General features: G+C 39.3%; 2 protein-coding genes across 5 annotated transcripts; both read right to left on the reverse strand.

Annotated features, from left to right (window-relative positions):
• Window positions 1-77: 77 nt before the first annotated feature.
• Window positions 78-15,309, reverse strand: dclk1b (doublecortin-like kinase 1b). Of its 3 annotated transcripts, XM_067506604.1 has the most exons (17): window positions 15,042-15,309; window positions 14,276-14,657; window positions 13,677-14,023; window positions 7,926-8,025; window positions 7,694-7,810; window positions 6,767-6,861; window positions 5,924-6,011; window positions 5,666-5,835; window positions 5,175-5,294; window positions 4,868-5,014; window positions 4,347-4,480; window positions 4,112-4,189; window positions 3,904-4,000; window positions 3,685-3,765; window positions 3,460-3,576; window positions 2,625-2,698; window positions 1,798-2,005 (listed from the first exon to the last, which is right to left on the reverse strand). In XM_067506604.1, the coding sequence occupies exons 2-17, from the start codon at window positions 14,634-14,636 to the stop codon at window positions 1,948-1,950; spliced, it is 2,184 nt and encodes a 727-aa protein (XP_067362705.1). In that variant the 5' UTR covers window positions 14,637-14,657; window positions 15,042-15,309; the 3' UTR covers window positions 1,798-1,947. The 3 variants fall into 3 exon arrangements, with proteins under 3 accessions (XP_067362703.1, XP_067362705.1, XP_067362704.1); XM_067506602.1 differs by lacking the exon at window positions 2,625-2,698 and having other exon boundaries at window positions 78-2,005; window positions 15,042-15,302; XM_067506603.1 differs by lacking the exons at window positions 1,798-2,005; window positions 2,625-2,698; window positions 3,460-3,576; ... (3 more) ...; window positions 4,347-4,480; window positions 4,868-5,014 and adding an exon at window positions 5,485-5,504 and having other exon boundaries at window positions 5,174-5,294.
• Window positions 15,310-18,000: 2,691 nt separating this feature from the next.
• On the reverse strand, window positions 18,001-25,234 carry spartb (spartin b). Of its 2 annotated transcripts, none has more exons than XM_067506606.1 (8): window positions 25,034-25,233; window positions 23,707-24,524; window positions 22,596-22,793; window positions 21,181-21,322; window positions 20,872-21,066; window positions 20,621-20,779; window positions 20,447-20,537; window positions 18,001-18,968 (listed from the first exon to the last, which is right to left on the reverse strand). In XM_067506606.1, the coding sequence occupies exons 2-8, from the start codon at window positions 24,517-24,519 to the stop codon at window positions 18,764-18,766; spliced, it is 1,803 nt and encodes a 600-aa protein (XP_067362707.1). In that variant the 5' UTR covers window positions 24,520-24,524; window positions 25,034-25,233; the 3' UTR covers window positions 18,001-18,763. The 2 variants fall into 2 exon arrangements, with proteins under 2 accessions (XP_067362707.1, XP_067362708.1); XM_067506607.1 differs by having other exon boundaries at window positions 18,825-20,255; window positions 25,034-25,234.
• Between the last annotated feature and the right edge of the window lie 640 nt (window positions 25,235-25,874).

Consider the following 25,874-nt stretch of genomic DNA (forward strand, 5'->3'; position numbering starts at 1 on the left):
GGTAATACTGCCATCTGCTGTCTTATTTTGGCACAGCAGAGCCTAATAGTTGTCCAAAGACACCCACAAGTTGCTCGCACAGGTTAATAAAATCCTTTTTATTTCACGTTTGGTTTCTTGCCAGAGTACATTGTAGGAAATTTGTTTAACCACAGCAGAATGTTTCCGAGTGAAAACAAAATGCATTTGTTTCACATTCATATTATTTTAGTGTCCTTTAATGGTATATAGATGAATATAATACAACATTCAACTTCTCCATCTGCTTTGCATGATAAACACCAAAAGGAAAGTCAGATGACAAAAGATACAGCCATGTGCTTTTACTTTGGCTGGTCCCCTTAAGGTCAAAAAACTTAAAAGCCCTTTAACAACAAATTACACAAATGGTACTACATCTCCGCTAAAATATGTATATATATAAGTCTTAACTCAGCTGTGGTATGAATATTCACCAAGAAAGCACGTACAATGACAAATGTTTCCTATTGGACAGTGAAAGATTATAACAACTGATTTAGGATGCAGTTAAGCAGACATGCAGTTTACAGTCTGAGTAGGGAGGACAGTCACATTCGTGAGTATTTGGTCTCTGGAACAAACAAAGTGGTCAGACATTACATACAGAGTAATAAGCCAGGCTTCTTAGCCTGTTGTTGTCATTTAAAAACAAAGTCTATCTGAACTAGTATTTAATTATTTAGTGGAAGCACTTAAACTGTTTACCAACTTGTTTCTAATTTATTGTGTGGGAGGGGATTAAATCCATGTTGCACAAGAGCACAACCTCTGCCTCAAGTCTGTGCGTTTGCTGCCAATAATACCAGCAACAGATCCATTCTCACTCAGTCCAGCATTACAAGGGACAAATTTGACACTGTGCTCAATGGGCAGTACACCTAATTGCACTTATCCATATGCACCAAGGCAATGTTTTACACATGCACTTACTCCTAAATACACAGCACTGATATTCATCTGTACCACCACAGCATTACAACCACACTCTTACAAACACAAAACTACTGTTTCAAAAAATCATTCTCAGGTACACAGAAAAACTAGGCCATTAGTCATCAAACTTTAGCACCCTCTCTGTAAAAGGCCAGCTACCACGTGGTAGGACAATACTTGTCCTACAAAAAATCTTATAAATGCAGACAATGCTTACAATACAGTAGCAGCACATCTTTGCACTTTTCTAAGTCATTGTGTCTTAAAATTGTGTCTGAGTTCAATGCACCAGAAGTATAACAGCAACCCAGTAACAGTAACCCAGATAGCAGAAAGGTGACTGTTTAAATTATCATGCTTAGGGACATGAACTTAACATGTCGTATCACAAAATAATGTAATATTTAGAATCAAGTGTTTTGCATTTACATTTTGACAATTAAAAAGCAAAGCGCTTCAAAAAAACAGGTTTTCTCTGCAGTTGGCAATACGAACCACTAGAGGGCTCCAGAGTACTACGGTAAACTAATGCTTACGTGTAGAAATAAGGCTAGAAGAGTTTAATGGGATCTTTTGAAAGACAATAAAAAATATTTTAAAAATTGTTGCATGCTCTTACAGTCCACATTGATTCAGATATGGACTTGCTCCTTATTTTGATCAACATATGTTCTGATTTTAAAAAAGGAATATGGCTGGTTAAAAATAACTTGGGATCATGTAAATATGCAGTCTGAATATCCAAGTCAGCAGACTGAACCCAACTTTGGGTTTATTCTTTTTGCACTCCACACTTTCACTGTTCTACAGAGGGATGGATGTTGCTGTAGCCTCAGAACGGCGGTTAAAATGGAGAGGTGGGTGAACGGACAGTGTCAGCTGAACTTGGGGAAAGGTCTTCGGACTCGGAAGTGAATTCAGCAGGGGAGAGGCCAAAGTTGGCAGTGTGGGGGGCGCAGGCACCAACACTGTGTGGGTGGGGGGGAGTGGACTTCACATCTTGGTGGCGTCTTCGTCTGAAAACTTGCTTCTCCTTATCAAGTGGCGTGGTCTGCGGGTGACAGAGCAGTAACTGTTAAGTTCTCAACAAGACTACAAAGATGAGGGGTTGGCATCCACTCAACCACCACTGAGGTAAATGTACACGAGCCAAAGTTAGCATGCAGTTCTATCTGAAAACTGCATTTGCGTCGCAGAGTTCAACTGGATTTGAGACATAACGTTTAACATCTTGTGACACAGCAAACTAGTGCAGTGCTCAACAATACCAGGAAAAGCAAAAGATGAACTCTGCTTATGTCAAGTGTGTGATTTTTTGTCTATGACAGCACTATAAAAGAGCAAAAATTAATTCAACTCATGAAACAAAATCTGGTGGCTTCAAACAACCACACATGAATTCTCATATGCAGTTAGAGCTATGGGTGCAACTTTGCTTGGCTGAGTAAACAAATAGCAAGATAAACAGCACAACAGCCAAGAGGAAACAGCCACAGCACTAGAGATGAAATAACGAGATAAAGTTATGTATCTCGTGAGGTGAATAAGGGCGAGGCATGAAAAAGGCTCCATTGAGGAGTAATGGGTCAAACCACTTGGGGCATGGGAAATGGAGACTGCCAGCACTTTGCCATAAAAGCACTGCTTACCAGCACTATGCTGTGTCATACCTTATCCAGTATAATCCTGGATGCTGACAGTGGTCCAAAGACCCTGACCTCTGGATCGTAAAGTCCATGTCCGGCTGAGCAGGAAGAGACGAGCGCAACTCAAAGGATCACTTTGAATTCAAAGCATTACTGACCTAATTAGCATTAATAAAAACAGGTCTATACTTCAGCTGTAACTGCTGAGATGAGATGGCAAAAACTAGCAGATAATGTCATGTTACTGTCAACTGACATTCTGTGGAAAGCCAGAAAATGTCAATGAACTGCTTGAAATGCTGCTCCCGACCAAAAAAAAGCAACTGACTTTAACAAGATATTTTATCTTTACCAGTGAAAATGCAGATCAGCTTTAAAACCAATACAATCATATTTACCAAAGCCCAGTCACTGCAGGCCAATTATGTTATTTGCATGATCTCCTAACAACAGTGCTGACAGTCTATCAAAATTAGGTGAATGAGGTCAATGTGCACACTGGAAGACACGGCAGAAAGAAGCAGATGACTGATGTGCATAGCAAATAAAGCAGAAAACTTACTAAATTATAAATCTGTAAATAGATGATGAAATAATTTGCCATTTTGAAAATCAGACAGCAAGGCTTTGACATTTTACCATGGATAAAGGCTTTGCAGAATAAAAAAAAAAAAAAAAAGCTGCTGGTGCACATGCGTAGCACTGACTCCACATTTAAAACTGCTTTTTGATTTTTTTTCAATTTTGAACGGGAATGGCTTTATTCCTAGAGCAGATTTATAAGACAAAGAGCCAGATGTAATCAACAATTGCAAGTTGCATGCAGTGTCAGTGTGAAGGGGTGCAAATCGGTGCTTACTGTGATGACTGACACTCCTGCTGTGGTGCTGTTGGGCTTGGGCCCAGTGTTGAAGTGCTTTTTGATCTTCCCAGCCACAGGCAGCTGCTGCTGCTTATTCTCGGAAACACCATCATCCTGGAGAATACAAAGAAGCAAGCTTCAGCAACTCCACCTGCTGCATTACGCTGCACCATGTTTTCTTGTAGTGCACAGGTGATTCTACTGGCAAAATGCTAAACTTACGTTGACCCAGGGGTGATCAAGCACATGTACAGCTGTGTATCTCTGACCCACATCCACCTGCAGCATCCCGGTGATTAGAGCCTAAACAAAGGCAACTTAGTTATGAGTACCCAGTATAATATCATAGCCTGCCACAGCGCCAATGGATCGACAACAAAAGCTGGTGTTTCACATGGATCATAAAGTTATCAGATGAGCAAAGCTTCTCCGGACACAAACCTTGGCATTGTCAGACACATTGTCCCAGTATGGTGCAGGGAAATCAAGCTCACACCTCAAAATCTGTTCAAAGAGAGCCTCTTGATCTTCCCCACAGCTGCAGAAATTAAAATACTTTAGAGAGTTCAAACTACGTGTTGTAACATACTTAGGGACATTTGATTGATGCAATTGTAACAAAAGTTAAACACTTGATATCAGCACTTACCCACGGAAAGGAGGGAAGCCACAGAGCAGTATATAAGTGATGACACCAGCTGCCCAAATGTCGACCTTGAGGCCGTATCTGTGATTCCAGACAGGTGGCGACAGCCCACAAGAATTACTTCAGCAAGTTTTGATTGTCATGCAGATTTTTACATGTATTTTTTTTTGTAAAAAGAACAATAAAGTTTAAAATCAAATCTGAAGTGTCTCAGATGACGCAACTCCTTCTGACTCACCCGGTCTCAGCAAAAATCTCTGGTGCAACGTATGTGGGTGTTCCACACACAGCATAGAGGGGACCGTTGACCACAGTAGCCAAGCCAAAGTCTCCAAGTTTCAGAGATCTGCTACCATCATGGTGCTCATAGACCTGTGTAACACCAAACAGTGAAGGGAAGTGAGAAACTGCAAGCAAAAAGCTCGGAAAAAGCCAGAAATATTCCTCTCTCCGATTCTCTCTCATTAAGTTTCTATTAATGAGATGTGATAGTAAGATTAAAATACATCAAGTGCAAAGATTTTACAGTTCAAAATTATTGAACTATAGATCAAACCTCTGAGGTCAGACTTTACAGATAGTCAGAAATGAGAGTGCTGATACAGTCATACCTTGTGGAGTGGTGCACTGTATAATTTTAATAACTTATTTTTATCATGCAAGTCACAAAAACGAACATTTGGAAAAATTAAAACTAGTGGAGCGAAGAGGGTAAACATTTATGATGTTGCTCCGCATCCTTTGCAAACTCATACTTACCAAAAGGTTTTCTGGTTTTATGTCTCGGTGGACAATATTGAGACTGTGCAGGTACTTGATGGCACTTGCCAGATTGAACAGCATACAGCTGGCATCTCGCTCTGTGTATCTGTTTGAAGAGGTGATGGCATCGAAAAGATCACCCCCCTGGAGAAAACGCATTTGGGATGTGAAAGAGTATCAGTTGCTAGTTTTCAATCGTTTCCAAAGGGCCAATGGTTTGGGGAATTTGACAAGAACATTTCATTTGTTAACAGGGAGAGTTTTACATCCATTTTGCACAGACTAATATAAACTATGACAGTACCTTAACCAACTCCATTACGAGATATAGTTCACCATGTGTGTCCATTTCTTCAATCAGAAGTACAATATTGGGATGTTTTACACGCCGCAGGATGGACACCTCACTCTGAATCATGTGCTCCTGCATAACAAAGAAGTGTATATCAACAATGTATAGTGAAAATACACTATAAACAAACATATTATAGTAATGTGTGTGTGGGGAAACTCAATTCCAATAATGTTAGACCATATATGACTTTCAAAAACAAACTAAACAAATTTTGAATGGTCCTTACAATGGCAATAATACTATTATAAAACCTTTTTACCATTATTAATGGAGGTTTATCTGAAAAATAAAAAATAAAAAATAATTACACCAAGGCTACAATTTTATTAGTCAGAGACACAACATCATCTACTGATTAACAAAAAAAAAAATTTGAGATTACTTCATTAGCACAAAATTGGTGTAATGACTGAAATCAGCAGATGCAGAGAAGGTCTCACTTTTCCCCTGCATTTCTCCTTCCTGATGATCTTCAGAGCATACTCTCTTCCAGTGGATCTCTCCACACATTCTTTGACCACAGCAAAGTTTCCATCCCCTAAAGTCCTCCCCACTTTGTAATGCTCCGCTATGGAGGCAGGAACCGAGGGGTACTCATCCACTGGCTCAGCTGTAAAGCAAAAAATAAAAAAATAAAGCTTAACCATTACTTTTAATTCAAAAAGTTGTTTGAGGTGATGTCTTATGCCGTGTCTTACCTTCATAACCAGGCCCATCTCCTTCATCCATTGAGCTGCAAACCTTGGTAGAAGCTAAAGAGAGCGAGGAGCCACTGTGTTGAGATCCCTGGCAAGAGAGACAGCGACTCAGTGAGAACAAAAGACATAGTGATGCACTTTGGCTTATACAAACTTCAGAGAAAAGAAAGCTTAAATAAAAATGTGATTGCAAGCAGCTTACAAAAGCCAATTTGTTCCACTGCTGGCCTCGAGTATGCATTAGATAAAACTGAACCAAGTGTGGGGAAATGTAATACTAATCTTTTCAGCAACATAAAGACTGACGCGGGGTGTGAAAAGCCACAGAGAGAAAATAATATCCTGCATCACAGCCACAATACTAGACCCTGCCACCCTTGTGATTAATTAATGATGATATCACTAACAGGACTGGGCAGTCTCAAAACTTGTTAGTATCATAAAATTGGAGAAAACAAACAGATTTCATGTCATTCAAAATAAAGAATTCTTAAGCGTCATGAGACAAGTACAAATACAGCCTGTGTGTATGGGGCACTGATGTTTGGCAGCTTTTTTCCTCTTTTGAATGCAGAAACCATATATGGGCTGATATTAACAGGTCTACACATGTAACCACCCTTAATATTTTGTTAAGATACATGAGCAATATTAACAATGTCAGTATCACATTACTGCTTAAAAATAAATAAATAAATAAATAAAAAAGAAAAAATGCATTTTTGCAAAGCAAAACTCTCACGACAAAAAAAATACATAGAAATTACGGTTAAACTCTTTCCCAAAACTGCAACAAAAAAAAAATCTTCACAAATACATAACTGGAACATTAGCTTTATTGACCTGTCTTCTTCGGAGGCTAGCTGGACTGGTCGGAGAAGGGCTTGGAGATTTTCCAGAACGAGGTGTGGAAAGCTGACTGCCTGCAGTGCCATTAGCTGTTAACACAGCAGAAATCAGCATAATAAAATACTTCACAATAAATTAAAAACGCACTTTTTAAAATAATGTACACATATTCCGCATGAATATAACGTGACATTAAAATATATAGCTGGACAAGTAATGGAATTTCAATTTGTGCCACATTTTGTTCCACAGTGATTCTCTTGTTTTGGTATACAGTAAATCAGCCCCTTTCCTGAACAGTAATGTGCTTTTACTCTTCACTGAAAAGGTCAGACTCTCTCTCAGCCAGGTTGTGGCATGTTTAATTCAGCCAGAGACTCTACACACAAGGGGGTTCAGGCAGTCAGGGAGATCCAATGCCACAGAAAAAGAGCCAAACAAAGTGAAAAGAATTACAACTGCAATTTTGTAGCTCAGCGTCAATGTTGGTGCCAACAAAGCTTGAATCTGAACTGCAAAGTGAGATAAACAGGTGCTGGTTAAATTTTTATATTAAGTTGACAAAGCATTGAAAGATAAGTGGGCACACAAATGTGGCATTATTTGCCATTATAGTTAAAATGCTCATGATCCGAAAAAACTACCCAGCAAATACTGTAAAAGACTCAAATAGTCACACTTAGCCTGCAATATTTACTTATTTTTCAATTGAATAAAATCCACTGGTAAAGACATTTTTTCCCCTTCAACATTTTTTGTTCAATAGATCCATGAATAATCGGTTATATTGAACAAAATAATCATGATCAGGGTTTTTGCCATATTCGAGCAGCTCTGTTAGGACAATACATTACAACCTTTGTTTCTGTGAGATAAAACGTAAAAAGAGACACAAACACACACGCGCACACACACACTAACCTGAACCAGCAGATGAGGGTGATTTGCTTCTGCGAGACATCCCACTACCTCTTGGGGAAGAGCGACCCTGCAATGTGGGAAGCCGGCCATATGATGCAGACTTAGCCACCCTGCATTCTGTTAAGACAGGAAAGAAAAGCGTTTAAATTATTGTCATGTCTGCGATACAAGTTTCGAGGTTTGGTACGTCAAGTATTTACTTAACTACACTGCGCTATCAAAGTACACTTACCACTTTCATCCAAGTTGAAGTCATCCTGATATCGGAACTTTTCTGGGCCACAAGCAATGAAAATATCATCATCTCCAAAAAAGTCCTGAAGACCGGTGATCTGATAAAGATGGAGATGTATCCGTTAGTAATAGAACAAAAACAGATTCCATGTCATCTCTAATCTCCCCAATTATACTGTACATTATATTCCAATTAGTACTATCTTGTAAAATCTGATATACCAAAATTAAGGAGAAACATAAAAAAAAAAACCATTAGCTCATATGTTCAAAGATCAGTGGTCTCTCCAAAAAAGGGATGAAGTATATAACATTATGTTGATCTGATGTATATTTAAATATCATTATCAACCACTGAATATAATTATGATTAAAAAAAAATAAGAAAATAATAAAAACTTCTCACACCCAAGTTTTAAATCAAGTACAGATCGACTTTACTGATGAAAATCAAATTTCAGGGCTTTCAGATCTAAAGACTAAATCATGAAAGAAATATCAATAGATTAAAGATACGGGATTGAAGTTGTGCAGACACACTATAACTGCATATTCAAATTTGCCAGAGTACAAAGGAAAAGTTAATCCTACTATGTGTACAGCCTGTGAATAATAGTATTAAAATTTTCTGCTGGTTTATCAGGAAGAGTGCAGATGAAAATGTCTCTGGGGTAACTACTAAGAAAAGACAAGTTCCTTTTAAAACCTTCTTTAAATTCAGTACATTTTATGACAATGGTGCCTGCCGGTCATCAAGCATTTTCATCCCTAAAGGAAGATTAAAAGGTAACTGCCCTCTATCGTCTACTCGATATAAAATTGTGTTATAACATTTTTAACACTTATCCAGTTTTAAAGCTAACTGAGCAAAAACTGTGAATATACTGCCCCTAAATTAGAGTACATTTTTAAATTTACTAGACCTTTTAGCTATGAGACGGTGTTGATGCTTAAGAACGTTTGTTAAAACATCATGGTAAGCTGACATTCTCAATAAGAAAAAATAAACGGGTCTCTTCCACAAAGAGAAACTGGACGGACTAAGCTGATGCATGTGCTGCTCTCATTAATACAGAAACCCATCTCAGAGGAGGCAGGGCCATAAATAAATGAAGATGCTGATGGAGTCCTGACCTTCTCCTCAAAAGGCTTATTGATGTGCCGAACTACAACAGTGCGTCAGAGGATGTAGATCTAATTTTTCCATTTCCTCTACAAGGGGAGTGAGCTCAGCAAATAATCAACTGATACACTGATAATCGTTTTTAACTAGAACATTTTGTCTTAAATTGACTGTAAAAGGTTGCAACTATAAATTACAGCTAATTTTAGGTCAACAATACCAATAGTGTGCAGATTTTAACCCATCCTGTCATGATTGTGTTTTTACAATATAGTTAAAAATCAAAACAGCCAACAGAAAACATGATCACACATCATTTATTGGCTCATAATTAAAAACCATCACAAAGTTCAACAGAAGTCTAATAAGAATATTCAAGTTCCTAGATGTAGAACAAAGCAGCCCACACTAGAAACCCACCAGTCAACCTATCTAGAATTTTAGATAATCCCCAAACAAAAAGGATTTGTTTATCAGTGACCAGTCGGCCAAAGGTCAGTCAGTCATGAAATGTTAAAATAAACATTGAACCTAGAGGGGGGCGTAACACAGACGTTTTCTCTGCAGTTGCCACACTGACAGCCCCTGCCCCCCATCCCATCTCTCTTCTGTGCGATCCCAAAGGGAGGAGAGCCGTTGCCAAGGAGACCAGATAGCCGAGTTGAAGACAATAAGATGGACATGGCTTCTTTTAAGATCCAGTGTCAGATCCTATCTGAAGCACTGAACAGTACAAACTGCAGAGAATGTCACAATCCGTCTACGGAGGTTGAAACAGCATAAAACACCTTGTCACTATGACGCAAGTTCAAATCTGGTTTTCGACATTTGGTGGATGTCCCTCCTGATATTTCTTAAAATTGTCCAATGCAAAAATGGCCAAACATTTTTACAATAAACGTAGTGACATTACTTCACAATAACCTAAAGGAGTCAGAACACAATCCCAGCAACCACAGATGGAATTGACAGTGCACCGGTGTGATTGACAGTGCTCACCCTCAACAGTGTCCAGCATAGTAGGGCCAAAATGTAAACTGCGTAACTGGGGCAAGTGTGAATTTGTTGCTTAATATTGATTACTTATGCCTGCTCGTTTTGTGACACAGCAGCTCCATCATGCCTACCATCCCCCCCACACACACACTAGGAGGAGGTTTGCACGCTATAGACGCTAGTCAATCTAAACCATGGTAAAGACCACATATCACACAAAATGCCAATAAAGCAAAATCTCTATGAGGGGGCAGGTGGAGCTCCCTAGGGTGCTAAACCTCCCCTCTAAAGCCCATTCAACACAGCAGCCAGTCACACAGCATGTCAGGAAGAAACATGACTCATCTTTACATGTCATTTTTAACTGGTTCTAGTTTTACTTTGCATTAGCTCCCATTATGTTTAAGAGTAGTGAATTGCACTTTAGTAATTCCTTTTAAGCAATCAAGGTTTAATTATTTTCTAACGCACTTCTTTTGCATACTACACTATATTGGTGCATGCTTAGAAAAATGTCCCACAGAGAGAGAAAATGGTGTAAAAGTGTATATTAAAATTTGGGCATACTCCAACATTCAAATATGAACTTGAGTACAAGTCAGAACTCTGACAACATCCATAAGGACACAGCCATAACCCAAGCACACATTAAAACATGTACCACTGCAGTAACCAACATGTTTCCAGTACTAATCACGATGTCCTAGTCTCAAGTTTCTATATTTAGCCTTTGGAATTCTGTCCGTGTCTGATTCTAACAGGCTGTAAAAGACCATTTTAAGTCATTAAAAAAATAAAAATAAAAATGCTTGTTTGGTAATCAGGCTAAGTTTAATGACCATGTGTCATGTTAGATGATTTTTAAAAATACTGTGTCCTGAAACAAGATAATCAAATACAATCTTAAAATATGTCAAGATGAATCCACTGCAACATAATTAATCAATACTGTATATCGTTTATTAACAAAGCTCACAATACTCATTTGACAAGCTGTAATACTGCAGAAAAGTATAACACCTCCAATCTAGCTCATGCACAAAGAGTATAGTATAACTGTTATTCTGTTCCAAATGCAGTGGGACACTGAGCAAGTAACTGTTTACCGCCAAGTCACAGCAGTAGGTGAGAGGACAGCCAGACAGCCTCCCCATCTCCTTTATCATCGTTTCCCGGTAGTTACAGAACATTATTAAAATTTCCTTTAATAGAAATGTGCTCCAACACCTGTTAATGTGGAGAAATGCAATGGAAGACTCATCCAACAGCACTGGCAGTGGTGCAGAGATGCTTGTGATTATTAAATGATTATTATTAAATATTTTGAATTCCATCACTAAAGTGCAGGAAACCTTCACTGAATTAAGTCTTTGCTTTCAGGCACTAATAAGACAGACTCTGTCCTCAGGTACATCTGAGGATCTGTTGACATCTATTTCAACAAGAAGAGCTGACTTTGCTGACACAGAAGTTGCCAGTGTGAAAAATGCAATTACAGTGCAGAGTTCTGGCCATATTGCACTGCACATTATAGAAAGGGTTGAAATGTCATTGCCTGATTCTCCTCAGACTCAGATTCTACTCAGTCATGCAAACACGCTCTGCTCTATCCCATACAGCAGGATCATATCAGGTCATGGTCTCTCGCCTCAAATGGCTTCATCTGCAGGATACCCGATTTCTTTTGTCACGCCTTTATGTTTGCAATACCTTCAGAGTGACTCATGTTTTATTAACAGCCACCTGAGGTTTATAAACTGCAGCCCAAGACCATTAGGTGGTTGTAAATGTGACTGTCATATCAGAACACCTTCAGAGAATTACTTGAACACAGTCATGAAGCAGACCCCTTGCTAAGCAGATTCACCATTTAGATAAACGTTTTGGCTAATCAGATAACTGTATTTGAAATCTATTTACTCGACACCGTATATAAAATAAACACGCTAAAAACAATTGTCAGCCAAAGTTGCCATCTCAGAATGAAAAAAGGAAAACAGGTAATTTATCAAAAGGTTAAACAGCCATGAAAACAGGCCTGGTGATGGCAGTGGGTGCTTATTTGGCCATCTGGAGTCACAACATGACAAAAGTACAAGGAGCTGAGAAACTAGAGCACAGAGCTGTGCTGCCAAACGCATAATACAACCAGCCTATTATTAGAAAATGACATCAAAACCACCAAATGGAGGAGGCACTTTCAAATTGTATATAAATTCTATCTTTGAGCTAATGCTCTCTCATGTCTATTTAGGCTGTGCTAAACAATCTGTATTCCTAAAGTAATACCAAGAGGATTTCTGAAGGCAGATTTGTATGTTTGAGTGAAAATCCCCAACTGCTCCTTTTATACTCTTTCACACAATGGGTCCTATCCTGGGATTATAGCTCTACCATGTGCTCCAACTTGCTGCCATGTGTAAACACTGACAGACCAAGTACTGCATCTATGAACCCTCTCACACTACACCTACAGTCCTGACATCACTACTGCACCGGTCTGCCGCAGAGACTGTTTCTTAGCAACCAGCTCAGGAAACCATGTCACCATAGAAACCATCAGATGTAAAAAAAAGAAAAAAGTAAAATTCATATTCTTAAAAGGGTACTATATGGAGTGCAGGTAGGACTTGATTAATTATGTGGGATGTTCTGTAATGAGTTTCATCTGCCAAATCTATATGAACCTGAAATTTAAAAGTTGGCCATTCATAAGTACTGACAAAGCAAAGCCCACATCAACCACAACTGCTATAATATTAAAGCAATGTTAATGTAATATATGAATACATCTCCACAGTATTATTGTAAATAAAAACCCAAATCTGTATGATACTAAGTGAATATCCATTTAATAGTGTGCTACTGTTGATGGGAATTTGAAATTGGAGTCCCAGAAACCCATTTCTACTAATACATTTAGCAAATATTCCCAGTTGACTTTAGAACCGACTCGGCTGCATCTCTCTCTGGAAAAGGAAGCAATTCTCAAAGACATAAATGAGGAACAGAACAAACCAGACCAACAGAAATGGTGGAACTGAAGGTTCTAGTTCTTATAAATCTAAAGAATTCCTTCACTGTGCAGGTAAGTCAGCCTGCAAATGTGTCAGCCTCATATACAATGTGCTGAGCTGAACATCTCTTGTGAGACAGTAGGAAAACAGAACAACAGAATACCTGTCTCTAAGCCAAATGCATCCATGTACAGAAGTGTCATTGTATGAAGAAATGCACAAAGGTTATGCTACTTTGGAGCAATTAAAAGGTAGCAGTGGTAGAGAACAGAGCATAACAATAATGGCATTCTCAAGTAAAAAGCACTTAAACTTATCCTGGTTGCCTTTTTCCATGACTTTCAAAAACAAATATACAGTTTCAAATAAAGTTAAAGGAATGGAAATGAGTTTACTTTTCAAAAGTGCTGTAAGTCAGAGACCGAATTAAGCTCAAGTTCAAGGTCTTGAAAAAACTGGTAGGCAGTAATATTCCTTAATTAACTGGTATCTATTATGTCAGAATTTTTATGCAGGAACACTTTAATAAATTTACACTAAGTTAATTTCTGAAACTTAATTAACAGGTGGAAGTTGTGAGATGTGAGGACCAATAAGATAAATTATCACCTACCATCTTGCCGTCAACAGTATATAGCCTTTTGACAACTCCAGAGTCGAGCTTAATGGCATCTGTGATGTCACTCATGACTTGCTCAAAGGAGTGTGCCGTTTTCTTGTTGAGCAAGATCCGTACGGCCTTGCGAGGCTTTACGCCGCTGCGGACAATGGTTACTAGTTTGGGCCTGATGAAGTCCTTGCCCTCTTTGGATTCTTGTGATCCAGCCTTGGCACTACCAAGGTAGGAAGGGTCACGGACGGAAACTGCAGTCTTAGCACCAACTGACCAGTTAGGATTTACATTCTTTGTGTAGTCCAGCTTCTTGTAGGGCTCAATGGATGCACAAACATAGCTCTCACCTGTAGAAGAATCAAGGCATAAAGAGACATATTTGTCCACAAACAAGTTAAGATACAGATAGTCGACTAAAGCAAAAATCACAGGATGGTGTAACACTGGCTACTCCTACTGTAAAATACTGAGGGCATTGTGTGTTTTTTTTTTTTTAAAGACATGCAAGGTCTTAATCCCAGTGAAGATGTGACTTGATCTCTTAATTATTTTAACCTAAATCTGATGCAAACTTACAAACATTCAGGTACACTGCTCACCTTCCACCAGCTGGTCCATGCTGTCGATCTTTGTTGTCCCATCAATTGTATATATGGTCCGTACCCCTTGGGGCAAGTTAACATTATCTGACAGGGATCTTGTCAGGTCAGCAAGGAGTGCTTCCAGAGACCTAAATCTCTCCTGAGAAATGGCATACACAATCCCCTTGAAGTAGCGGTCCCCATTGCGATAGAAACGAATCTTCTTGGCCTTCTTTTCTGAGGTCAGTGCTTGCAGTGTTCTGGTTCTGTACAGACTGCAGTGAGCACTATGAGTGGGACTGGGGAGGCCATTCCCTCTTGAGCCCCTTCGGGTGTATCTCTGAGCCTTGTCCCGCTCATCAAAGTGCTCTAGCTCCATCACTGTGCAGTGCTATTACACCTAAATATTGCAAAGAAAATTCCTGCTATTTGAATACACCCTTTAAAAAAGTAAAAGCTACATAATACACATACTGTACAGAATTAGGCTCATTCTTTGAATAGATGTTTATGGTCCTGATACAGCATTGATATGGCTTCTAGTAGTACACACATTATGAAGTAATGTCACACCCATTTCATGGTCCCCAGTGTGTGTCAGTTCAAATGTTAGAGAAACGAAATTCATATGCATTTTGAAAAGATAAAATACTACAATGACGCTATAAACTTGTTTAGGGATCATAGGTGGAAGCTTATAATCAGGTAGACAACTAAAACATATATAATATGGCAAGAAAACCGTAAAATACACATGTTCTTGGTATGGTGGATGCTCCCTTACCTTAGAGGTGAAGACCGATGCAATCAAAAGGTGTGGTACGTGAACGTAACTTGTCTCAATGAGTCATTTATTCATTTGAAGCCTTGGATGAACCATGCGTCCCTTTGTTGTTCCTGTGATCGTGCTGCGTCTGCCTGCCTCCCGTGTGTCTACTCTGCTGTGCATTCACATGCAGAGAGGAGGCAGGGCTGTAGCCGGTGTCCTCCACCCTCCCTTACTGCTCTGCCATTGCAGTGATTTACACCGGACCGCTCGGGTGCCTGCGCCGCTCGTGCACGTCATTGTTAAAGCACGTACTTGCAGGAACCTCAGAGCTTAAACATGATGCGCGTTCACGGTTAGTTTGGCCCGCTTGAATAACGCCACGTTTCTTATATTTACGTAATAATAAAAATATGATCATCACAATTCACTAATTAGTTCGCCCACACCCACAGATCGCGTTTAATTAGCGTACGGCGACCTCTGGGATTATTTCTACGTGGTTTACAGACTTTTCACATAGGCTATTACTACAAGCTAATGGTAGCTAACGTTAAACACATAAAGGTGAAAACATCTGTGCCTTACCTGAGAATTTCAAAGTGTGTGGGGGGGGGCTTCTACTCCACTACAATTCATAGGGAACGTTTTTGCTTTTTTACTTCACATTAATTTCACAACTAATTAAGCGGTGGCCCAGTCACCCCAACATTATTTAGCAGACTTATGCTCAACTAATACATTGTATTGTAATATTAAATAACCCCCTGGCAGGTACATCAGCTTAACATTTGTCCCCACTTTTATCAACTGCAATATTAGTGATGTTTACACATGAACATATCAGTATGTACAGTCCAGTATTACTATATTAATAGTATTTTTTTCAACTGCATAATACTTGCTTTTGTTATTTGTATGCTAATATTTTGGACCTTCACAACAACTTACTGTACCGTAACAGAGCTCTTTAGCAAAAATGAATTGTCTATTTTTTTTAACAGGTTCACAATAAATATGTTTACAACAACCTTATTTTGAAGCGGCATTTCTAGTAATAGTGGAGCGAGTTTAAAGCATGTAACTCAACTTCTTCTTGGCGGCGCATCTTTCTCACCTCTGGGAGGTTAAGGTTAAGAATCCAAGTGCTACCTGGCTTAATACAACACTTTGATCCAGAGCCTTGACGTCTCATCCACAACACGAACAGACAAACAACAGACATTAGGGTCTCGCATTTTTTTTAACTTAAGTAATTAGTTGAGTTAAGTTACCAATTTCGACAAAGATGCAACTTGTTTGCAGGTCTTAAGCTAGCTGATAGCTAATTAAGACAACATGCCTCCAGCTGTTTTAAACATCCAAGTTTTGTTTTTGTTTTTGTTTTTTTGTTAGTTTCTTTTGGGGGGGGGGGGTAAAGTTTCCTATCATACTGTTAATTTCACAGTTAAAAAATAGGTTAAAAAACATTCCTAAGATAACTTAGGACACAAATATGACGTGCTTAACTTACCTGTTTGGAGACCAATCACCACAGGTGTGTGTGTAATTCACTGACGTAGTCACACCCAGGAAGTGTGGCCGCGCGTTTAACAAGGGAACCTGCAGTGCGTCATACTGTCATAGCCCAATGCTACATCTTGTATGGACAGTTCCTATAGTTGCAGCACTTTTATAGCTCAGCATTTTTGAATTTACTTAACCTGATGGAAACAGTTACTGTATTATAGGGCTTTTGTCCAGCTGGCCTCCTGAAGCCATAATTTACTTATCCTCAGTGGTGGGAAGGTTATTTTGAAGAAGTTACAGTTTGCTGATCATGCTGTCCCACTAAAACTTCTAAGATAATGGACAGAGTTGTGAGTTGTTAAAATGTGGCTTTTCTTCTTACTTTGACTTTAACAACTTAAAATTATAACGAAAGCAGTCAGTCTTCTCTTTTTCCTACATGTATTACAAAAATGGAGTCAGTTTCATTTTGCCACACAACATGAGGCTAATTGTGTAAACAATCCTCACCTTAAGGATCCAACTATATGCTTAGAAGACGCGTGTAGAAGTACTGGAGTGAAATGTTGGCCTACAATACTCAGTCCATCCAATGTGTTGCGTTAGATTTACTAGGAAACTTTGTTTTAGAGCTGCTGAAACAGACAGCACCCTGCATGCTGTCCACTTTTAACACCAGGAGGAGCAACAGCGAAATAAACTATTTTCTGGATTTTATTGGGCTTTTTTTGTTTTTTTAGCAAAAAGTAAAATTCAAACAGCGAAACAAACATAGTAAGACATCTCTAAGTTAACCCATACAAATTAATGAATGCAATATAAATCCATTTATTAATAATTACAAACCATATATTTTTCTTATATATTAACGTTTTTATTAATATCCTAAAATCTGCCTCATTCAGAATATTTATGTTGAATAACAAATGTGCACATAATTTGATCCACTCTCAGTACTGACGTAATTCCTTTCGTAAACAAAAACTTTACAGAATAAATCTATAGTTTGATTAAAAACATCGTCCCTTCAGAGGTCGCCACTTTTTCCGCATGTTGATTTGGTGTGACACACCAGATGCCCTTCCAGCTGCAAATGTCCCATTTTATCCAGGCTCAGGACTTGTACCATCACACCTGGTAAGCTGGGATTCGAGCCTGCAGCCTTTTGCATTCCAACCCAGTGCTCTACCACTGATCCACCAGCCCCCTTACATTCACTATATTGCTGACATGTTGTTAAACATGCAGCCACTAGGTGACAGTAATATGCTAATGCATTCAATTTGGCGTTTATATTCCATTAACTGGAATTAAATGCTACTGTATATTGGAATAAAATATGAAAATAAGATTTTTTTTCTTTATATTTATACTGGCCTTACTTTATCTTATACAAAATGGGTACATGTGGCTTAAAAAAAATGCAAAACTTCTAGTTTCTTGAAATTTTATGTTATTAGTACAGAGATCTCAAGTATTTCAAGCTGGAGTTTTAATAGTGACAAACCAAATAATTTCAATTCAAAATTCACAGTTAAATATTTAGGCAACAAAAATATGAAATCTACATAGATTTAAAAAAAAAAAAACACTTTAAATATCCACATAGTGAAAAGTGGATATAAATGAACTGGAACACACAGGGCAGCACTGCAGAGTTTAGCACACAAACATCAGTTTTGAAGCTCTAGAGGTCTCAGACTTGTAGTAGAGGAACATAAAGGTTTAGTAACCCTGCTACACATTCAACGTCACACAAAAACAAACTAGTTTTCAGTTTTACAAAGCGTTACATTTTTGCTTATGTTGTCATTATTCACCCTCAAGAGCAACATTTACTTAAAATGTTGCAGCAGACGATATTTTGTTTGAAAAAAATTCTGATCATTCAGTTATTTAGTTACACTTTTCCTACTAAATAAACACATAGTGGCTTCATGAAGACTAGGAAAGACTACAGTTTAGTGGTCCATTAAAAAAAAAAAAAAAAAAAAGTAGCTCAGTAGTAGCTGAGTTTTATGCATAAATTATGTTTTGATTTTGGTTTATCATCTGCTATTCCTCTAGTATATTTTACATAACAATTAAAGTGCTATGCATATAACAATACATATCTTGTAAATATAGAATATGTTTTTAAATAATTAATATTAAATATAGGTTAATTTTACATAAAAATAGAAATTATAGATTAAGGCATTAACGAGGAAAATGAGACAGGGCACTACAGGTTATTTGTCCAATTTCTCCACTTGCTTCTCGTTCTCTGGGTTTTCCTGAAGCTTGTAGTCTTCCAAAATAGCTTGCGCAGTCTGCTTTCCGGTCCGTTTCACCACAGCTTTGATCCCCAAGTTGTCGATATTGACGGCTGTGATACCCACGTTAATGGCAGAATTAACAGCGTGATCTGTGGCTTCTCCTGCTGCTGCCCCATACCTTCATCAGAAGTCAGATTGAGTGAGGTCAGAGCAAAAGGCCAGAGAAAGAGCATTTCGGGATAATTAATTAATATGTAGTGGAAAGATTCATTGGTGCCATGCAGTTTGTAAATTTCACCCATGCAAGTGTATAATCTTAAATTAAGAAATGTGTGGAATTTAATGTGTTCAATGGTTTTCAGAACTATAGAGGTTGGAAATAGTTCTAACACTCTAATTTACACATATGTACACACACACGCCTCCACAAAAAGAAGACACTACAATCTGACTTTGTTTTTCATAAAACAATAATAAAACTAGAGACTTTTTGAATTACAATAGGCTAAGTGACTGATACACAAAGAAGCAAAATGCTAATTACTGGAAAAAATTAATGAATACGACCAGATGGGAATGTTGGTTTGTAGGTCATAGGGTTAAAGGACAACCTCACCAATTTTTAACTTCCATCCCATGTCTCCAGTTTGGACTGTATTAAACCTCACCATCCCTTTATTAAAATATTCCTCTGTTTCTCATTTAAAAACTCTTGGTTTTCATTTTTGCAACTGAAGTTTTCAGTCCAGATTATGTCATCTGGAGAATTTGTGAAGAGAAAAATTTACTACAGACTACAGCCTTTGTTGTAGGAGCAACCAGATGATATCCACTCAGTCAAAAAAAAAAAAAAGAATTTCTTTAGCTGGAAGCAGAGAGGGATGTTAATAAAAGGGAATTCGAAGTGAAATTTCGAACTACACATATACCTGTACTCCACAGACGATGGCTGATAACTGTGCAGTCTTCCATTAATTAAATATCTGATATATAAATTTAAATCAAGGAACTGTCAATAGTGTATGTTATCTAATTAATGTATCTATTAATAATAATATTATAATAATATTGCCCAAACTATAGTTTTATTATCTATACTTAAACATATATATACTATAACTATACTTTGTAATCATAAAATGTACAATTTCATATAATTTAAGCATAAATCAGGCAGAATAGAACATTGTATATTGTTGAATAGCAGGTTAGAGACTTGTTGAGAAATCTATGAAAGCAGCAGCACCACCACCATGTGAATTGCTACATGCTGGGCAGTGCGGTGAATTGGCACAGAACAGAAAACTTTGAAGCTTTACGATAGAATCATTCCCCCCAGTGAATAAGAAACGCTCATGTCATGCTTGTGATTAGTATTGTTAAGAGTCAAATAGCTGTGTGTAATTAGGAAAAATTTCATGTCTTCTCATTAGGTGGGTCGAGGATGTTTTGTAGACCCCTAAATCTGTAAAGCAAATTAAAGATGAAAATGAGTGAGCATATGTTTGTTTTTGCTAGAATAAGACTAGACATCATTTGCAGCCTACATATGGAATCCCTGCCTAGCAAGCAGTGTTTGCAGATGATTGCACTGTTATAAATTCAAGAAAATGACGGTGGCCAGACAAGTCATTTAAAACAGAAAGGAAGACTTACTTATGTTTAATGGTGGTAACAGTCTCAGATGCTACATTTGTAGTAATGTTCTTTGCTGCCACTTCCAAACCAGTCCAAATGGTGGCAAATCCTGTGCAAATCCACAGAAAGCATGTTTACACAATTTATTACACTTCTTATAAACATCTCCCACTCAGAGAATATTAAGGTTACCTTGCACTCCACTGGCAGCCACTACCATGGCTCCATCTATGTTGGAACGCCCATCCTTGTCTTTCCTCATGGACTCTGGGATGAGCTTGCCTCCATGTTTCTTCACATGTGGAGCCAACTCCCGACCCACACAGCCAGCGACAGCACACACACCATCCACTGCAGTAGCACAGCATTACTCAATTAGAGGCCCACTGCCAAATAATCACACAAGGTCAGTAAAACATGCTGACTCAAGATGACTCAGTCACCTAGAAACTGGCTGACTTTGACAGCTCCCCCTGTTGCTTGCTTGGCAACATGGAGCCCTTTGGTGACAGTGGGGCTGACGTGGGTGGGTGTGTCCTCTGGAGCGATATGTTCTCTGAGTTTGGATGCCCCTTTGTTTATGGCCTTTCCTGTGAACTCAGCTCCTTTCACTAGGCCCCAGCTTAACCAGGATGCACCTGAGAGGTCAATTGGATCACACAAGGCTGGTCAAGCTGGGCTGTTTAAGTACATTCAGACATATGTCATTAAAAACAAAACAGACAAAATAACACATGGGAGTGTTACCTCACCTGTCAAAATCCCACTTGCCACCTTCTCACTCCACTCAGGCAGAGCATTATCCTCTTCGGCCGTTGCTGGAGCAGTCTCTTCAGGTGTAGTGATGGGCACCTTCTGACTGAGATTAATGGTGTCTGCAGCTTCATCGGGAGCCTGATTATACACACACATTGGTTAGATGGTGTAAGTTGAAGACAAAGGTGTGGGCTGTAAAATACTTGACAAGTCAAAAATCTTTGTACAGCTCATCTACTATTTTGTGCCAGCTGCACACATCTCTGGTCAGATGCTCATCTCCAAGTAACCCCCCCCAATTTACACAATAGCTCCTCTTTTTATTCTGTGCTCCTGGTTATAATGCGCCGTTTGTTTGCTACAAAGAGGCTGCCATTTTAAAACATGTCTCTGCAGCTACACTCTCCTTTTGTGCCCCAAATAAATATGAAATTTCTCCAAAAGAACATAAAAACAGAAAGGTTCCTACTTGCTGACAGGAAATCCCTTCCATCAGAGAATGAACTGAACTATATCTATCAGAAATTCATCTGAGCCAGCGACTTTACCTCCATCATGGCTGAACTAGCACATCTTTCAGCTGAAGCTCTGAGGTTGTTCTAACTGCTGCAGATAATAGCATTATAACTGATTAATTCTCCTCACCTGCCTGTTGCAAATCCCCACAATGCTGAGGCAGGGTAACTTGGGGAAGTGTGCCAGCTCAGAAATAGTCAGCAACAAAAGTTTCATAACAGGCAGACCAATAAAAAAAAAAGAAATGGGAATCTTGGTCTGCAGCCTCAAAATATTGCATAACCAGCAACTTGTTGTTTTTTTTTGTTGGATCACATTTAACTGCTGTATTTTTTTATGCTTGGACAATTTGTTAATGTTTTGGATCAGGGTGTAGCATATTTAAGGACAACAAAACAGCAGTGAAATCATGAGCTCCAATTGTTGCCAATTGCAACTGTATTTCAACACAGAAAAAACACAAAAATATCCTTTTATTAGAAAAACACTGACATTTTTTAAATCAACAATAGGAGCTGTATTTTTGTAGTACAGTTTTATTATTATTATTATTATTATTATTATTATTATTATTATTATTATAGAATAGTCAGATTGATGAAGTCTTTGTTTATGAAGAATGCAAAAAATGAAGATGCAGCCACTTTCACTACTGTACTGTAACCACCACAAGGGACTGCTTTGCTTAAAATAGCTTTCTGTGTCCCCACTGGCACAAGAGGATTTGACAGAATGCATTAAAGAGCTGCTGTTTGGTGATTTTAAATACTTACGATTTTGCACAAAAAGGCAGGAAATTCCTGGTGTCAACATATATTAAAATAAAAAAAACATGAATTTGGTCCTTTAAAACTTGTTTAGATGTACAGAGATCTGACTGTACAGCAACACTGACCTGTACCCTGAGATCTGTCATCTGGGACAGCAGCTGTTGGAGCAGGTCTCTGTTTGCAGCAGGCAGCTCAGAGGACAACACCACACCTACATAATAGCCTGGAGATGGCGCCATCATGTCCGGAAACATGAAGACACCAGTGTTACACAGCAACACTGGAGAGTCCAGGGCCATCAGAGGGTACAGCCAGTCACAAACCTACCAAGAAGCATAAATAAATATAATGCAACAACTGGAAAATGCGATAATAAAAAGTTACACTTATAATGTGGGGATGATATGGATCAGCCCACGACTGAGCGGTGCTAACAAATATATAACAAAGTGTGATGATGACTGAGTTTACATGGAAGTCAACAGTAATAAGTATAATAACAGTAATAAGAGAACAGGTTTTTGTTTTTCACTGTGACAGTAAGAACTCGCTGCCATCTTGTCTATGACCAGGGGTTTCACTTCAAACAGACGTCAGATTCTTTACAGGTAGTCAAAACTCCTCCAACTCAAGAGCGGCATTTATTACATCACAACACCTGCAACAGCTGGGTTAACTCTTGGTGAAGACATGGGAGAATGATTAACTTGTTGATTAGTGCTGAACATGAAAAGCATAATTCAGAAATTTGTGTAAACTTCTTACAGCAGGACATTTGACAGCATCAACACATCCGCTATCATGAGACAGGATTGAATGGACTATTTCCCTGTTAGCGGTGCCTTTCACCTGAAAGTGTTGGCCAGGACCGACAGTGATGTGCAATGGTGATTACATGGGTCAAATACAATGTGCAGTAATAATCTCGATCTGTTAATTCCCAGGAGGACGCCATAACCATAAATTCATTTGTAGGAGAGCACAAAGTCAGTGCTCACATGTTTAAGTCCAGAGGGCGAGGGACAGGCATCATTAATACAGCTATCTCCTCCTAACGATGACTCAATCAGAGAGGCCTTGATGAGCTGAGCAAACAGCTTGCAAAATCAGGGTAAAGGGCAAAAAGAAAACTAAAGACAACTAGTGACACTGTTGAGGTTTCACTTGCACTTATTGCATCAGATTGGAAGGAGGGTGGTTTATTTAGAACCACACCGGGAAAAGAGAAAGTCTTACCTGCAGAAATGCTGGTGGCCGGTTGGGTATTCTGTCAGAGTGGTCACTGGTAAACTTTACCAGTCGCAGGTAACCAGGGTACGAGGGAGCGCTCACTTGCCCCTCAGGTGTGACAAAGAATATCTGTACACCATGAGGGATGTACAGCAGCTCTTCTCCGTCTTCGCACACACTCTGGAGAGACGGTGTGGAATTAGATGTACGACTGTAGAATTCATCCCCAACCGACGACATCTCCCCTGTGTCTGTTCCATATGAGATCGATACGTGGCCATCAGCTGCCTGAAGGGAGTAAGCTGGGGGCTGTTCGGCCAAAGTCACAAGCTGTCGGGTAGGCGACACAGGAAGCACATTACTGCATGCAGCCAGGCCTCCAACAGCTCCTGCTGCCTGGCCATTAGCAGAAATCATGTTTGGTGGAGCCGGCTTCTCTTTAGTGGGGAGATTTGGATAAAGACATTCTGCAGACCTGCCTGTAATGTTAGAGCTCAGTGTAGGTACAGGCTCTGGGTCACAGCTGGTCTCCAATATAGCGAGGCGAGTGGTGATGTTGTTCAGCGTCTCCTGCATCTTCTGTTGCATCTGTCTAGCTGAGTCCCAGGAGCCGCCGACGCACTCGTCGCCCTGTGAGGGCACGGCGATGGCCCTGAGAAGGTACTGCCGCCCTCGCTTGTAGAGCTCCAGGGCCTCTGTCTTGTATCCAGCTTCATCTGCCGACAGCCCCTTGTTGATGCACTCAAAGGCCCTCTCGTAGCCATCTTTGATCACCTGAAGTCTGGCATTGTCAAACGCATCTTGTTTGGCTTTCTCCATTCCCTCTGAAACGGGGTTGGAGTAAAGGTTGATTTACAATTTGCAACATTGATCTAAACAAAGTCTGACTTTGATAAATGCTAAAGTTAAGAGGGGATAAACCTTGAAGGCCATTAATAGAGCAGACTGTCACTTTAGCTTAAATTGGAGTTGAGGAATCTCGAGCCTATTATTGTTATACCCACATTTTTAGCAGCTACTAACTAACTAACCTCCGCCCCGAATTAAGCCAATATTTACCCCAATCTGAACCGTATCAATGTGTAAACGGGGACAAACGTACTTATACTATCTAACGTTGGCGTGAGGTAAAAGAGGTCAGTAAGTTGGGCTAACAAAGCAAATGGGGACAACAACGTTGCCAACACAAGCTAACGTGTCTAATCATGGCTCAGCTTTCACACCATTGTACTGACAGCAACAGCGAGGCGACACCAAACACTCGCGGCAACACGCGTCAGTTAACATTCCGCTAGCTCCCTTCAGCTAATCAACGCAGAACTCGCGAACTTACCCCTTTGGAGAAGTGGACAGAACAGCGCAGTTCGCTGTTAGCTTTCGTTTGGCTAATGTTATGTGTCCCGCCAAACAAACAAGAGTTTCCCTGAGTAAGGTTGTGTCCTCGTCGCGTGACAAGTCTCTTCTGTGGAGTTACTACCACCAAAGCTCGCCACAGTTTACACTTCCTAAAAAAAACAAACCGTGAGCGGATGTGTTGATGCGTCACTCTAACGCGTTCTAGCAACGCGTTACGCTTTATTCTGAAAGTCCTGAGCGGACGTTTTGTGTCGACGACAGCTTGACGTGTTTTTACAGCCGGCGTTTACTGTCACCTAGTGGTCACAGTACAGAACTGCAAAGCCCCACGTTACTAAAACTAGCGTAGAAAAAGTCAACATGAAAAAAATAAATAAAAATTAAACATATACTCTAAAAACTTTCAAACAATAATCACAAAGTGTGGTGAAGAAAAACTGAAATTGACAAGTGAGACCGCATTTTCTGGGACAGTCACACAGGCGCTTCTACTGTTTATTCTTCCGTGGAAATAAACATAATGCAAACAGCAGAACATTTAATAATTAGTTGGTAAGGCAGCGGAGAAGTAGTGCACAAAATTAGGACAATAACATATTTTTTTTCTTGTGTTTACCATATGATTGTGGCTCTATGAGTCTGAAGCGCTGAACCGACCAGAGTGCAATTTTAACATGAATGTGTACTGCCCCCCAGTGGTCACAATGGAAAACTACAACTTGTCAAGTCTCCGTTAATGTGGACATGTTGCCTACCAGGACGTCCTGTAAGACCTTTCAAAATACATCGCCTAAACTGAGGCAAAGTATCAGATATCG

The sequence above is a fragment of the Channa argus genome, chromosome 6 (assembly GCF_033026475.1).
Source record: "Channa argus isolate prfri chromosome 6, Channa argus male v1.0, whole genome shotgun sequence".
NCBI lineage: Eukaryota > Metazoa > Chordata > Actinopteri > Anabantiformes > Channidae > Channa > Channa argus.